Consider the following 13455-nt stretch of genomic DNA (forward strand, 5'->3'; position numbering starts at 1 on the left):
AGACAACGGGCAGACAAGAGAAGCTCCTGGCTAGTCAGGCCGACCCTCCCCCACCCGCCAGCAAGCTCAAGACCCTTTGCCTGCTCCACTCCAGCGACTACCCCAGCCTGCCTCTCACTGGTCCACTCCCAGGTCCCCAAACTCCCCGTCTCCTTCTGCTCCCTTCCCCACACCTTCCCGCTCCTCGCCACCTGCCGCCCTGACTGGGGCCGGCGTATTTGCATATTTGCATATGCAAATAATAACATTTGCATACGGCCCTCCGCAGGGGGCTCTTCGCAAGAGCCGGTTAGCTGTCTGCGCAGCGTCCTCACTCCGTACCTGTCGGAAAGGGCCGGGGCAGGGGCAGCGCGGGAGGGGTTAGGCCCCCCGGCCTAGCTAGCTCAGTTCCCAGAGGACTTGAGGAAGTGTTGCCATGGAGACGGCACGCACCCCACCCCCTCCCAGGCCTAGGGTCTCGGGCTTAGTGTCTCTGGTTCTCTCCCCTTACCCACCCTCCACTCCCTCCCTATCTCTCGCTCTCCAACCGAGATCTTGCATCGCCCCCTGGCGGCTTAGCTCGGCGCTGAGCCAGGTTCGTAAATGCAAGCGGCTGCGGGCGGCTAAATCTCCAAGAGCTAGGAGGACCGACCCTGCTACGCGATCCTGCTCCCAGACGCAGGGGCTCAGAGGCGGAGGCTCTAGTCCGGCTTCCCTTTCTTCACTGACAACAGAGACCTCGCCTGGCAGACGCACTTATCTCCCCTCCTCCCACCACCCTCAGCCCACATGAGTCTCAGGTTACCAGATAGTCGTGAGGTAGAACAGCTGGGGAGGATACTCCACCCCTCTGCAGGCCCTCTCCTTGCCCCCAATTAAAGAACAACTTTTCTTGGCCTGGTACTGTAGTTTACGCCTGTAATCCCAGGACTTTAAGAGGTCGAGGCGGGAGGATCGCTTGAGGTCAGGAGTTGGAGACCAGCCTGGGCAACAAAGCGATACCCTGTCTCTACATTAAAAAAAAAAAGTTAACTGGGTGTGGTAGCTTTTGCCTGTAGTCCCAGCTACGCGAGAGGATCGTCTGATCGCCTGAGCTCAGAAGTTCAAGGTTACAGTGAGCTATATGATTGCACCATTGCACTCCAGCCTGGGTGACAGAGTGAGGAGACCTTGTCTCAAAAAAAGAACCCCAAAAGAACAACTTTTCTAACTTTTGTCAAAACTTTAGTAAATTCGCAACATCCGACAGTTAGCCCCTGCCACCCCGTCCCACCGCAGCCCACGCCCCACTCCTCCTAGTGAGATATTTTCTCTTTCCAGCTCTTGCAGGCTAGGCTGCAGGGGTTTCGGGTGCGGGCTGCTTTAGGCACCAGGTATCTGAGACCCCAGGCCAGGGTCGGGGGCGGGAACCAGTCCCTTCCCAGAAGCCCAGTCAGGCTCTGGCGGGCCTTCCCACTCCTCCCCCACCCGGCAGTCCAGTTGCTGTAGCCCTTTTCCTCCCCAACCTCCACTGGGCCCGCCCAGAATGGGGGCATGGGTGTCATCCGCCAGCAGGCGCCTGCACTCCTAAATCTCCTCCAGGAAGTCGGCGGGGAACAGCCCCATCTTGCGGCCGGTGTAGACCTTGACGTAGCCACCGGCTTCATCTCCTTTCTGCACCACGATCTAACGGATTAAAAGATTAAGGGATAGGAATCAAGGTAAAATGTAGACGAGAGCAGGGGAAACCCGGGTTAGAGAGGTTCATTTTAGCCTCATTCATGGATAAGATATCCAAGGAATGTGGTCAGCATTAAGGCCTGGGATTGGGTTGGGGCACCAGAGCTACCTGGTCCTTCTTGAGTGTGATCTGCCCTATCTCGCGGTTCCCCACGAAGGACCTCGTTACGCGGTGCACACGTTCTCCAGCCCGGACCCGAATTATGAAATTTGGAGGGAAAAATCCGACCTTCTCCCCGATTTTCCCCTGGGGAAGATAGGGAGAATCGATCTCTCAATCTCAGGTTCTAGACTCAACTCATATCCCACCCTGGCCCCAGCTATTTCTCTTACCCGCCACCACTCCTCATTGGAGTCATCAATGACTGTAATCTTTTCTCCTGGCCTGGGAGAAAAAGGGAGGGGCATCAGAGATTTAGGGGACTCACTCACATACCAGGTCCCTGGCTGTCCCCAGGTCCAGCCCCAATAGGCTCCAAGTCGTGAGTCCTCCCTTTTTTCTTTCCCATAAGGAGCCCAGTTCACCCCTCTTACTCCACAGTAAACCTCCCCCACCCCCCAAGGCCTCTCACGGAAAATCCAGATCGTCCTTCTCCAGGGCTTTGAACCGATAGAGAGCCACAAAATAATGAGACTGCTGGAAGCCAGGCTGCTTGTGCTGGGGGTGAAAGGAGGTGATTAGTCTCAGGACTCCTCTACCCCATACTGAGGGGTAGGAGTCCAAGGCAGGAGCATTCTCCAGACACACTACATCCAACTCTCTTCCAGGTCCCTGAACTGAGAGGAGTTTATTGGTTGTGGGTGTGTGTTGGGAACCCAAGGAGTAAGTGTGAGCTTCTGCTGAGGCTAAGAGTGGTGTCAGACCTGGGGTGGGGAGAGGACTTGGGGTCCTTGCAGGGAGGAAGGATTCTCACTTTGTCATCAGGCGTCTTCTTCTCAGCCTTCTTATCTCCTTCAGGGTTTCCTGGGATGGGGAACACCAACAAATTGTCTGGTTCCTGGAGGGCAGTCCTCATTCTTTTACCTATCTGTAAAAGGGTCTGTCCTGTCCTTTGCTCCTCCACCCGCCATGCCACAGCTGAGCCCCTGATCTTACTCCATCTCTGTGGCTGGGTGACACTCACCATCCTGGGGTTTGCCTTCTTCTGGTCTGGCCGACTCTGGCTCCTCCTCCATCATGGCTGCTAGAGGCTGGAGGGGGCAGCAGAGTTAGGGAGATTCTGTCTTGGGAAACCATGCTTGCCCTGGCTCTCTACAGTCAGGGTCAGAAAACTATAGAATAATGAGATCTCAGGGTTGGAAGAAGCCTGGGAGGAAATATCTAGAACAACCACCTGCCTAATGCAGGGACTTCCTCTAAAACATCCAGGCAGGTGGGTCACCCATGTTGTGCTTGAATGTAGCTAATGACAAGGAGTTCACTACCTTACAAAGTAACCCTGTGCAATTTGGGGGCAATTCCCTACATTAAGCCTATGTCAGTCTCCCTGTAACTTTTAGTTATTAGTCCTGATTTGCCCTCTGCAGCAATAAATGTAAAGCGAATAATGGTCCCTTTAAATATCTGAGGACAGCTGACATGTCTCTATTTCTTTTCTAATCATTCTTCTCTAATCATTCTTAGTCCATTCAAATCATCCCCATGATCCTTCACTACACCATCTGCCTTTAAAAATACTCCAGTGTGTAAGAGAAAAATGGGCAGTTTTTATAATTCCCTTAAAAGAATAGAACCCGTAGAAGGAAGGAGAATCATTTTAATAAAGTTTTTAAAAATAAAAAAAAGAATAGAACCCAAGAGTGTGCTAGCCCTTCTAGAAGCAGCCAAATCACACTGCTAGTCCCTTATAAGTCACAGTTTCACTCCACAGAAATTACTAATCGGTGTCCAACCTCCATATCAATTACTTTGAGCCCAGATCTCTAGTTCTGTTTTTGTGCAGTTGACATTTTTTATCCAAGAATAGATATGTACATTTTCCTTATGAAATTTCAAATTATTAATACTAGTTTTGGCCTTTTCTTTTAGTCTGTAAGAGTTTTAAATATATTATTCAGTATATAAGTTTTTCCTCCTACCTTTCCCAGAAACTTAATATACCATTTATATCTTCTTTTACATCAGTGAGAAAAATGTCCATAGGTGAAGACCATGGACCAAATCATAAGGCATCAGAAATATCCCTCTAGCTGGACACTCCCTAAAGCACCTGGACTCTTTGGGTATGTCATTCAACCAATTTTAAGAATCCATCTAACTGTAACCATCATCCATCCTAGTCCATCTGGTTGTCCAGAAAGATATAAGAATACTCTAACAGGCCCAGTGGCTCATGTCTGTAATCTCAGCACTTTGGGAGGCTGAGGCAGGAGGATTGCTTGAGGCCAGGAGTTTGAGATTAGCCTAGGCAACACAGTGAGACCCCGTCTCTACAAAAAATGAAAAAATTAGCCAGGAGTGGTGGTGCATGCCTATAGTCCCCGTTACTTGGGAGGCTGAGGTGGGATTGCCTGGGCCCAGGAGGTTGGTTACAGTGAGCTATGATTGCACCACTACACTCCAGTCTGGGCAATAAAATGAGAACCTGTCTCTAAAAAAAAAAAATAAAAAAAAAAGAATACCTTAACAAATTTCTGAATGCAAGTCTATGGCATTACCAACCTAGTAACCCTATTGCAAAAGGAAATTGCTCTTGGCCAATAGCTTTGTGCTTCAGTTTCATCATCTGCAAGATAAATGAGTCAGACCAGATGATCTTCATGGACACTTTCATGGCTCTAGAATTCTCTGATTACTTAGCATGACAAGTTCTCTTCCCCAAATCCAAAAGCATAGATCTTGCCTCTGTCACTCAGCACTGCCGAGGGCCCAGGGACTAGCTTTCAGTTGGTTGTGATGGTTAATCTGACAGTATCAGAAGGGAGTTGAGAAAACACATTCTATGGCAGGAGTTCTTAACCTGAGGCCCACGGTGAGCTGCAGCAGGTCCAAAACACCCTCTAAAATTGCAATGCAAAAATTTGCCTGTTGGGTTATGTGCAATTTTAATAGGATCGATAGCTTCTGTCATTCCAAAAGGGGAAATGACCTGCCCCATGGGGCCTCTGGGAGAGAACTCAGTGGGAGGTATCATGCTCACATTTTTCTTATCTGCTTGTCCCTTCTTCCGTTCCTTGTTTGCCATGATCACCCCAGTGCGCAGGGTTTCAAACACCGGATCATTGCGATTGGCAGTAGCTAGTAGAATGGGTGGAGAAAGAAGACATTACTGGGGAGGCAGAGAAAGGCTTGAGGCAAAGAGAGAGACCTCCTAAGGAAGGGAGAGGTGGGATTGAGTATACAGATACCCATGGGGAAGTGGGGGGCGGGCAAAGAGGGAAGTTTAGGGAAGGGTCAGCTGGGCAATACGTAGGTCACCAATCTATAAAGGGCTCTAAAAACATCACTGGTGATGTAATGTGATGGAGAAAAATATTTATCAGAACTACTTCCAGACAGTCTTATATGATGTTAGAAAGACAACTTTGGTAAGTTGCTTGGGAGTTGGGGCATGCTCTGAATCACTACTCTCTTTTTTAAGGAGAGTGGTCCCTTAACTGCTGGCTTTTGTTCTGCTGAGTGGCATGTACAAGCTGGGGTGCTACAACCAGCAAGTTCTTCTTTTACATCCATGTTCCTTACAGAGTTCAGCTTCTCCTCCAAATAAACGTTGGGCAAACTGTCAATGATGTGTTTTAAGGGTTACCAAATTATGAACGTGCCCCGGATGCCCACAGCTCTTGTTCTGGCCGAGTCTGGTATGACTCTGTAACAAGGATGAAGACAGTCTGGAATCCTTGTTCTTGCTTAGAGATGGTTTTTCACATGAAGAACTTACATTTGAAGCTAGCAACTGAAGGTTTCAGTCTTGGCTGTACTCTTGCTAGCTCTGTGTAGCTGCAGCTAAATCTAATCTCCTTCCACTATAAAACAGTGGAATATTGACTCTGTATCCAAATGGCTATAAAAATATTAGGTTGAGGAAGAATCATGCGAAATAGAGTGTTTCTGTTTCAGAATTTGGCTTCCAAAGCTAGAGGTGGCAAGAAATCATCTCCAGGCTTGCCCATTCCCTTAGGTCCCATAAGGGGCACTTACAGAGATCTTTGACACAAGCGTACTGCTGGTTGCTGTAGAGCGGGGAGCTATAGGCCCGATGGAAACCAGGGGGCTGTGGGATGGGATGGGAGGAAGCATTAGAGGTAGCAAAGTAAGGTCCAGACCCCATCTCTTCCATGAGTGCTCACCCCTTCTCAGAGTAAGAGATGGGCTGAGAAAGAAACAACAGGGAAATGTATGGGATAACTGGAGGAGGGACCAGCAAGGGCGTAGCTGGCAACACATCCCCTCCCTTCTTCCTTGCTCCTCAGAGCCTACTCACGATCTTGCCGAAGCATCTCTGCATCTCCACATAGGACTGACAATGTTCGTGGATGTTGGTTTTGCAGTTCTTACAGCGAAGCCCAAATTTATTGTTGACTTGGGAGAGGGGGAGAACATTCAGGTAAGATTCTGGATTGCCCTTTTCCTTTGCACCACTGCTGCCACTCTCTAGCTCTTACGTTCCCTTTTCTGTCTGGAACCCTCTCTTCCAATCTCTAATAGAATTGTCTTAAGCCAAATCTAGCCACAGCCCAAACTCTCCTAAACCCTCTCCCCCATCCCCTGCCTTCAACATCACACTCTCTCCACTTCATGACTCACGAACAATCATCCGGGCACAGACATCACAGAACTTTGGCTTCTTGAAGAAGTGATCTTTGAATTTGTGGGGCTTATCGTTGACAAGCTTAGGAGGTTCTGGGGGTGCTTCCTCCTCCTCCTCTTCTTCCTCCTCCTCTTCCTCATAGATGTAGTAGATGGGCCCACCCCCAGCTCCCACTGCCTCCCCATTGGCCTGGGGCTCTGGGGGAATCTCCATCTCCTTTGTCTCTGTAGACCCCTTCCTGAATAACTGCTTCAGCCGCTGTAGCTGAGGGAGGGAATGAAGGAAACCGAATGTTAAAAGGACTGTCACCCTCCCTAGAGTTGGTTGGGCTAAAGCCAATTGGACATTTTTCGAGCTTGGGGCAAGGAATGTGCCCCAGGATAAGGGGGTATAGGGGGCTTCAGCTTCCCCCGGCTAGCATCCTAACAATAAATGAGTCAGTCACACTTAAGTGAGATTAAAGCACTTTTCTTCAAGGGCTGTAATGACTTCCCAGCTCCCCACACCCGGTTGTCAGAGGCCCAGACTCACCCCACTTGGCCGAGTCTCTGCTGGCAAGGAGGGCTTAGGGGACTCCAGCACCTCCTTTTCTGTCATCCTGCAAGAGGTTGGACCCCACTATGAAATCTAATCCCTGACTACCACTCCTCCCTCCCTTCTGTCTGTTCCTCACAGTAGGGTGCTCCTTGAAGGGGAGGCTTTGGGAGAAATTTGGTTAAACAGAGATCCTTTGGCAGGGTTTATGAATAGAAAGATTACATGAAGGTCCAGGAAAAAAGCCCAACAGACTGAAGAACTTCCCAGTCAGTTCCTCAAGCTGATACCCATCCTTCTACCCTGAGGGCAACCCCGCATTTACAGCCCCAACACAGTGCCCACAGCTGCATGGTTTAGGTATTTTCCTAGAGGTACTTTGTTTCTGCTGGGAATCTGTGGGCAATAGATGTGACATACACAGCTTTCCAGATCCCCTCTTTTCTAGAAATTTAATGTGTGTCCCTGTGTGTACACATGGAGGGATGGAGACATTTGTTCTCCCCTACTTCTTTCATGAGCCCTGGGGGCCCCGTGCCTAGTTCTGTCCCAGCCTGCCTCAGGCCTCAGCTATTTTAAGTTTTCAGAGTAATATGAGCCTTTCCTTCCCTTACTATTCCATTCCCCTGATCCCACCCCCACCCCATGTTCCAATCCTAGTTCATCCTGGAGCAGAATAATAATTTCACTCCTAAAACCCAAACTACTCACAGACAAGGAGAGAAATGGAGAAGCTGAATAGACTACAAATTGGGGCAGCTGGGGTGAGCAGGAAATGGAAAGAGGATGAAGAGGCAACTTACGTTTGGGATTCCCTAAGTCAGTCCACAGTCTGTGGAGGGAAGTGGGAGGCCCTGGGGTCTTGCTGGTGGTGCTGGGGGAGGACTGGTCCTCTTCCTTGGGGGCCAAGCCCCCCCAGTACCCTCCGTACTCACACCAGCTACCCAGACGCTATTTGTAGACCTCCTAGCCTCTTGCCTTGGTGTCAGAGCTGAAATGACAGGGCTGGAGGAAAGTGGACAGCTGAGCAACACAGCTGACACAGAGAAATTGGACACGGGAAGGTCTGAGGCAGGGCCGGACCCTAACTCCTCCCATCCCCCAGAGCTGTTCCCTGATTCTTCATCTATGGTGAGCAAGTCAATACTGGCTAAATTCAGGAAGGGACAGTTTCTGTTCATGCTTCACACTCATTCCACAGGATTTTAGATGACTGAAAGTCAAGATGAATTATAAACTTATTTCCCCATTCCTTTTCCCCAAGGTCCAAAAACTTCTCCAAGTCTACCCTCCCTGGACTTACTGTAGGAACTAGACTTCTCAGCCATTGTCTTCTTATGGCCACGTGTTTATATACCCACAAGGATTGATCTAGGTTCAAATCTTTAGGCTAGGAAAGGGCTGGGAGCTGGAAAGATTAACTTGAACTCTCAGAGCTCTTTTATCAGCCTCACTAGATTGCTTTCTTATTCATGGGTAGTTGGAGGGTACCTTGTTATCTTGCAAGGGAGTGAAGAGTATGTAGTACTGCTTTGTTCCCTCCAGCAGTCCCCAGAGACCTCTTCCCCCTATTCCTCTAAAATCTTGTCCTTAGGGTGAAGGGAATTGCCAAGGCTGCTAAAAAAAAAGATAGCCTGGGCCTTCCATCTAAGGGGCTCTAAGGAGTGAGTCTAATGACCAGGCAGATGTGGTCTAGTTAACACTGGACAGAAAGCTTTAGGTGCCACATAGGCAGTTTTTATCATTTGTAAGTAATGTCCCCTTCCCCATGAGAACTGCAAACTCTTAAAGGTAGCATGGCCAACCCTCACACTTCCTCAACCCTTTTGATTCCCTGACTCCATCTCCCATCTCTGATGTCCCAGTATATAACTGATGGGTCAAAGAGATAGATTGCATTCTTAAAGGGATGCAACCTTCCCCTACATTTTGGGCTGTGACATGGCTGAAAAAGGAGACACTCCCATCTCAGAGGAGAGCAATTTAGGGTGGTGATGTAGTGCTGCTTTATCCCTTGTATCTGTAAGAAATAAAGTACTACTTGGAGGTTGGGTCAGACAAGCTCCTGAAAGAGCATGGTTTAGAGATACAGCTACCCAGACCTAAGAGATTTCCAGGACAATGTGCTTTGTCATTCCCATCCCACTGCTCTTTTTTCTCTCTTTAAGGGGTGAGTGAGCTTGAAAAGGGGGTTTTCGATGGTTCTCAGTCTACAGACTCTTTCATGGCCCTATTCTGACAGGCTGTAGAACAACAGGGCTAGCTTTGAGAAGCCCCAGATATAGGAAAAGTTCCATCTTGCAGGCAGGGTAACTTCTGCTCTTCACCTTTCTTCAGCTGCATAAGACAGGGACTGTTGAGCACACGTTGATAGTACAGCATCTTGGCATTGCAAGTTCAGTTGATATATTTTTTTACTGTAAGAAACATCCACTTCTGTTCCTGCCAGGTAGAACCCAATCCTCTGGCTTTAGGATTAAAGAAAGGCCCAAGTCCTTCATCCCTGAAGGGTTTTCAGAAGATTAGATGGACAGGTGTAAGCCCAGCATCTCAACCCAGTTCTGGACCTCATTCACCCCACTTCCCCAGCTCAGCCAGAAGGGCCCTAAAAAGGATCATATAATTAACAGGCTGGAAGGAACTTCAGAGGCCACCTGGTCAGTTCAAGTCTCTTATTTTATGGACACAGAGGTTTACAGTAGTGATGGGCTCAATGAACCATAGTTAGTGGCAGAGCTGGGAGAGCCCCAAACCAAGGTCCCATTAGAGACTCAGTCATCTATCACAATTGTGTACAGGGAGGAAGATGGTATGGAGGGAACAGTGTTAGGAATAGTGTGCAAATGCTAGGGAAAGCCATCCCAACCCACAACAAACCCCTCCAACAGCTGTGGGGCTATACCTACCCAGGGTCTCCAACCTCCATCCACATCAGGGTGGTAACAGAGAAAGAGTGACTGATGTCCAGTGACAGATTTTTTTTTTATATATTTAAAAACAAAACCAACCTCCCCCCAAATAACCCCCCAAACAAACAAAAAAACAGATTAAATAAAATTTACAGTGAATATACCCAGCAAACATCTGTATGTGCAATTAAATACTGTGTCTGTTACTGCGGCACAAATCTCAAACAAACAATATACAAGTGTTCTAGGGGGTGGGGGGAGTCCCAAGTTTTAACTCTGTGGGGTTTGGGGGAAGACGAGATGGGGGAAGTGAGAGAATGGGGAAATCAATTTTTTCTTAATTCTGTCCATATAAATATTCATAAAGACCAAAAAAGGAAAGGAAGCTTGGGATGTTAAGGAAATAGGAGAATAGGGAAGCGTAGGACCCTCCCAATTCTACCTGACCAAAAAATAAGAAATTAATTTCATGGTGGGAGAAGAGATAAAAAACGATATAAGAGGATGGGAAGGAGGGGGAAGCAGAGAGGGGACGAGGGAAAAAGAGGGGACTCATGGCAGGGGAGCAAGAAGGAGTCCAGTGCCAGTTTGTTTCCATCTTCATCTGTTTCCATCCCTAATGTCTTGGGCTCCAGTTGAGTGTCATTCTCATTATTTCCTGCCTCTGTCCATAGTCTGTCAGGATCTCTCAATCCCCTCCACCCTGCCTCCGCCCCTACTGTGCTGGTCCCTCCCCCTCCTCCATTTATTGGGAGCTGGCTCGCTCCAGGATCCTCAGGTCATAGTTCTTTTTGGCCATTCGAAGTTTGAAGCGACTCACGGAGTTGTTGAGACGAAGGGAGGCATTTTGGGCAGCCAGGGGGCTGGGGAACACAGCCACGATGGTGTACAAGGCAGCGAGGTCCGAGTGGCGGCCATTCTCGGCAGTCCCACCGTTGTCACCCCCACCCCCACCAGGCAGCCCCTGAGCATCTTTGAGCCACTGGATCTTGGCGCCGGACATGGCAAGCTGCGTGAAGAGTTTGTCCGCCTCAGTACGGGTGATGCCCTCAGGGAGATCTGTCACCTCCAGCACCCGACCCAGGACTGGAAGGGGAGGAGAGAGGACATGGTTATGAAAGGAGTAGGGTAGGAAGAACAAAAGAGCACTCTGGCTGAGAAGTATCCACTGGCCAAGTCTGTAGAAAATGTCCTCAAAAGCCTGGCCTTTCCCACTTAGCCCTTTCTTCCCCTCCCCAGATCAACCCAATTTCCCACTATCCAGACTCTGATCAGGGCAACTAGGAGGAAAAAAATAAACCTTTATCTTCTTTTAGCCCAGAGATGCAGGCAAGAAGGGACTGGGAATCAGAATCCCAGGTTTATAATCTGGGGACCTATACCTCAGTTCTCTCACAGGGTGCCACTGCTATGAACGAAATGTGGCTTTTGCTGATTTTCTTTGGCAAAGTCAATGGATCAATCTGAGATATGTTCCACAGTTCCCTTCCTTCTCACAGGCTGGCCCAAATAGATTCTTCCTTCTTATCATCTCAGGAAATCAGTCTCCCTTCCTTTCCTTGTTTAGCAAACTGCTCCTGAACAGGGCACATCCTGAGAGATCTTGTACGCCCAGCATGGAAGGCCTGCAGGGGAGACTTACTTCCCCATATTCTCTACCAATCTTTCCCTAAATTGGGTCTAGGACTACCAAAGGTAGATGTCCTAGATTAGGGTCAGGACTGCTCCCAGAAGACTTTTAATAAGAGGCTCAGCAACGACCATTATTGTGTTATTCCCAGTTTTTACCATGATCTTCCTCAGGACCAGGGATGACTTGGTAAGAAGGACTGAGATACTTCACTTCTCTAGTTTCCGTTTGCTTTTGACCACAAAGGATCCCACTTCTACTCCCCACCCGAAGCTGGCTTTTCCCAGTCGTCCTAGGCTGGTAATGAAGGGCTGGAGGGGTGGGCACCCCCTCTCAGGGATTCAGCATCCTGTGACTCACCAACGTCTGCCGTTCCCAGGTCAGTGGAGGCAGATTTGAGTGCTTGTCTCTTGCCCCGGTTTCCATGCTTCAGTCCACTCTGTCCCTTCAACATTCAAAAGATAACTTTCACCTCAGGTAAACAACACTGACTGCCTTGTATCCCAATGGCTGCCTGAGAAACTGAAGAGCAGCACCCAACCCTGAGGACCCCATCCCACCAGGCAGTGAGAATGGCCAAGGAGTGGCCACTGAGAAACAAAGAGCCCCTCCCTATTGGCACTGGGGTTGAGTGGGAGGAACGAGTACAGAAGTAGGGCAAGGCTCCTCCTGCTTTGTTCATTCTATGATGTCTCCCTTGTACCTCCAGCTAGTTGAAGCGAGTGGCTAAGAGATAGAGGCCCAGATGAGAAAGGAGGTCTGATGGCCCTAAGGCTGATGGTGAACACCCTTACCTGGTGCACTGTGTAAGTCGACTGGCTGTGGAGCAAGGGAGGGCAGATGGACAGATTGTACTGTAATGGCTGGCCCAAGAGGGAGTAGCGCCCATCACCTAGGGAGCAAGAGCAGATGGTCTTCTGGGATCTTAAGCTTCACAGTAGGACTTTTATGAGACTTTGAGGGGATTTTGGAGATAGCAACAATGCACACAATTTCTACTCTCCTATGACGGGAGTACTCATGTGACTGATTTAAGAGTAATCTCTCTTCCTAAACCCTTTGGCTCTCAGCTATATCTCAGAAATAGGACTCTGTTCACTATAGACAAAAGGCCCTGTGAAAATGACTAGGGAAGCAACCAACGGACCCTTATAAATGTCTTTTATCTCTTACACAGATTATCTCTATCTCCAAACCCTAGGGTTCAAGTTTCTGACCATGTGAGAGGTAATACAGCATAGTGGACAAGAGCACAGATTAGGAGGCAGACTTCTTAGGTTTAAATACTGGCTCTGTTACTAGAAATGTGATGTTGGGTATGTTTTTCCCTCCTTAGTGTTGTCAGAAAGGCTAAACGAACATAAGACATGTAAAGCACTTATAGCAATACCTGGTACATATTAAGCACCATTAAGTGTTACCTATTATTGACAAATATTACATTTCAGAGCTCTTTCAAGTTTTTAAACCATATTCTTCTTCTTTTTTTTTTTTTTTTGAGACAGAGTCTTGCTCTGTCACCCTGGGTAGAGTGCAGTGATGTCATCATAGCTCACTGCAGCCTCAAACTCCTGGGCTCAAGTGATCCTCTTGCCTCAGCCTCCTGAGTAGCTGGGATTACAGGTGTGCACCACAATACCTGGCTAATTTTTCTATTTTTAGTAGAGACAGTGTCTCACTCTTACTCAGGCTGGTCTTACTCCTGAGCTAAAGCAATCCTCCTACCTCGGCCTCCCAAACTGCTAGGGATTACAGGTGTGAGTCACCATGCCCGGCCTAAACCATACTTTTTTTAAATTTTTTTTTTTTTTTGAGACAGTCTCACTTTGTCTCCTGGAGCTAGAGTACCATGGCATCAGCCTAGCTCACAGCAACCTCAAACTTCTGGGCTCAATCGATGCTCCTGCCTCAGCCTCCCGAGTAGCTGGGACTACAG

At 48.5% G+C, this 13455-nt stretch overlaps 2 protein-coding genes across 11 annotated transcripts in view; both read right to left on the minus strand.

Moving 5' to 3' along the window:
- Nucleotides 1-1186: 1186 nt before the first annotated feature.
- On the minus strand, nucleotides 1187-7979 carry STAC3 (SH3 and cysteine rich domain 3). Of its 3 annotated transcripts, XM_069490757.1 has the most exons (12): nucleotides 7784-7979; nucleotides 6978-7044; nucleotides 6443-6710; nucleotides 6120-6217; nucleotides 5837-5909; nucleotides 4839-4936; nucleotides 2823-2889; nucleotides 2613-2662; nucleotides 2271-2356; nucleotides 2032-2083; nucleotides 1808-1945; nucleotides 1187-1644 (listed from the first exon to the last, which is right to left on the minus strand). In XM_069490757.1, the coding sequence occupies exons 2-12, from the start codon at nucleotides 7041-7043 to the stop codon at nucleotides 1546-1548; spliced, it is 1095 nt and encodes a 364-aa protein (XP_069346858.1). In that variant the 5' UTR covers nucleotide 7044; nucleotides 7784-7979; the 3' UTR covers nucleotides 1187-1545. The 3 variants fall into 3 exon arrangements, with proteins under 3 accessions (XP_069346858.1, XP_069346859.1, XP_069346860.1); XM_069490758.1 differs by lacking the exon at nucleotides 6978-7044; XM_069490759.1 differs by lacking the exons at nucleotides 6120-6217; nucleotides 6443-6710; nucleotides 6978-7044.
- Nucleotides 7980-9984: 2005 nt separating this feature from the next.
- R3HDM2 (R3H domain containing 2) overlaps nucleotides 9985-13455 on the minus strand; it is a 141998-nt gene continuing 138527 nt past the window's right edge. For all 8 annotated transcript variants that reach the window (XM_069489365.1, XM_069489363.1, XM_069489362.1 and 5 more), the window contains 3 exons: nucleotides 12314-12411; nucleotides 11880-11964; nucleotides 9985-10975 (listed from right to left, as the gene is read on the minus strand). In XM_069489365.1, the coding sequence (XP_069345466.1) occupies nucleotides 10635-10975; nucleotides 11880-11964; nucleotides 12314-12411 (524 nt within the window). In that variant the 3' untranslated portion in view covers nucleotides 9985-10634. The remainder of the gene's footprint in view (nucleotides 10976-11879; nucleotides 11965-12313; nucleotides 12412-13455) is intronic.

The sequence above is a fragment of the Eulemur rufifrons genome, chromosome 16, assembly GCF_041146395.1.
Source record: "Eulemur rufifrons isolate Redbay chromosome 16, OSU_ERuf_1, whole genome shotgun sequence".
NCBI lineage: Eukaryota > Metazoa > Chordata > Mammalia > Primates > Lemuridae > Eulemur > Eulemur rufifrons.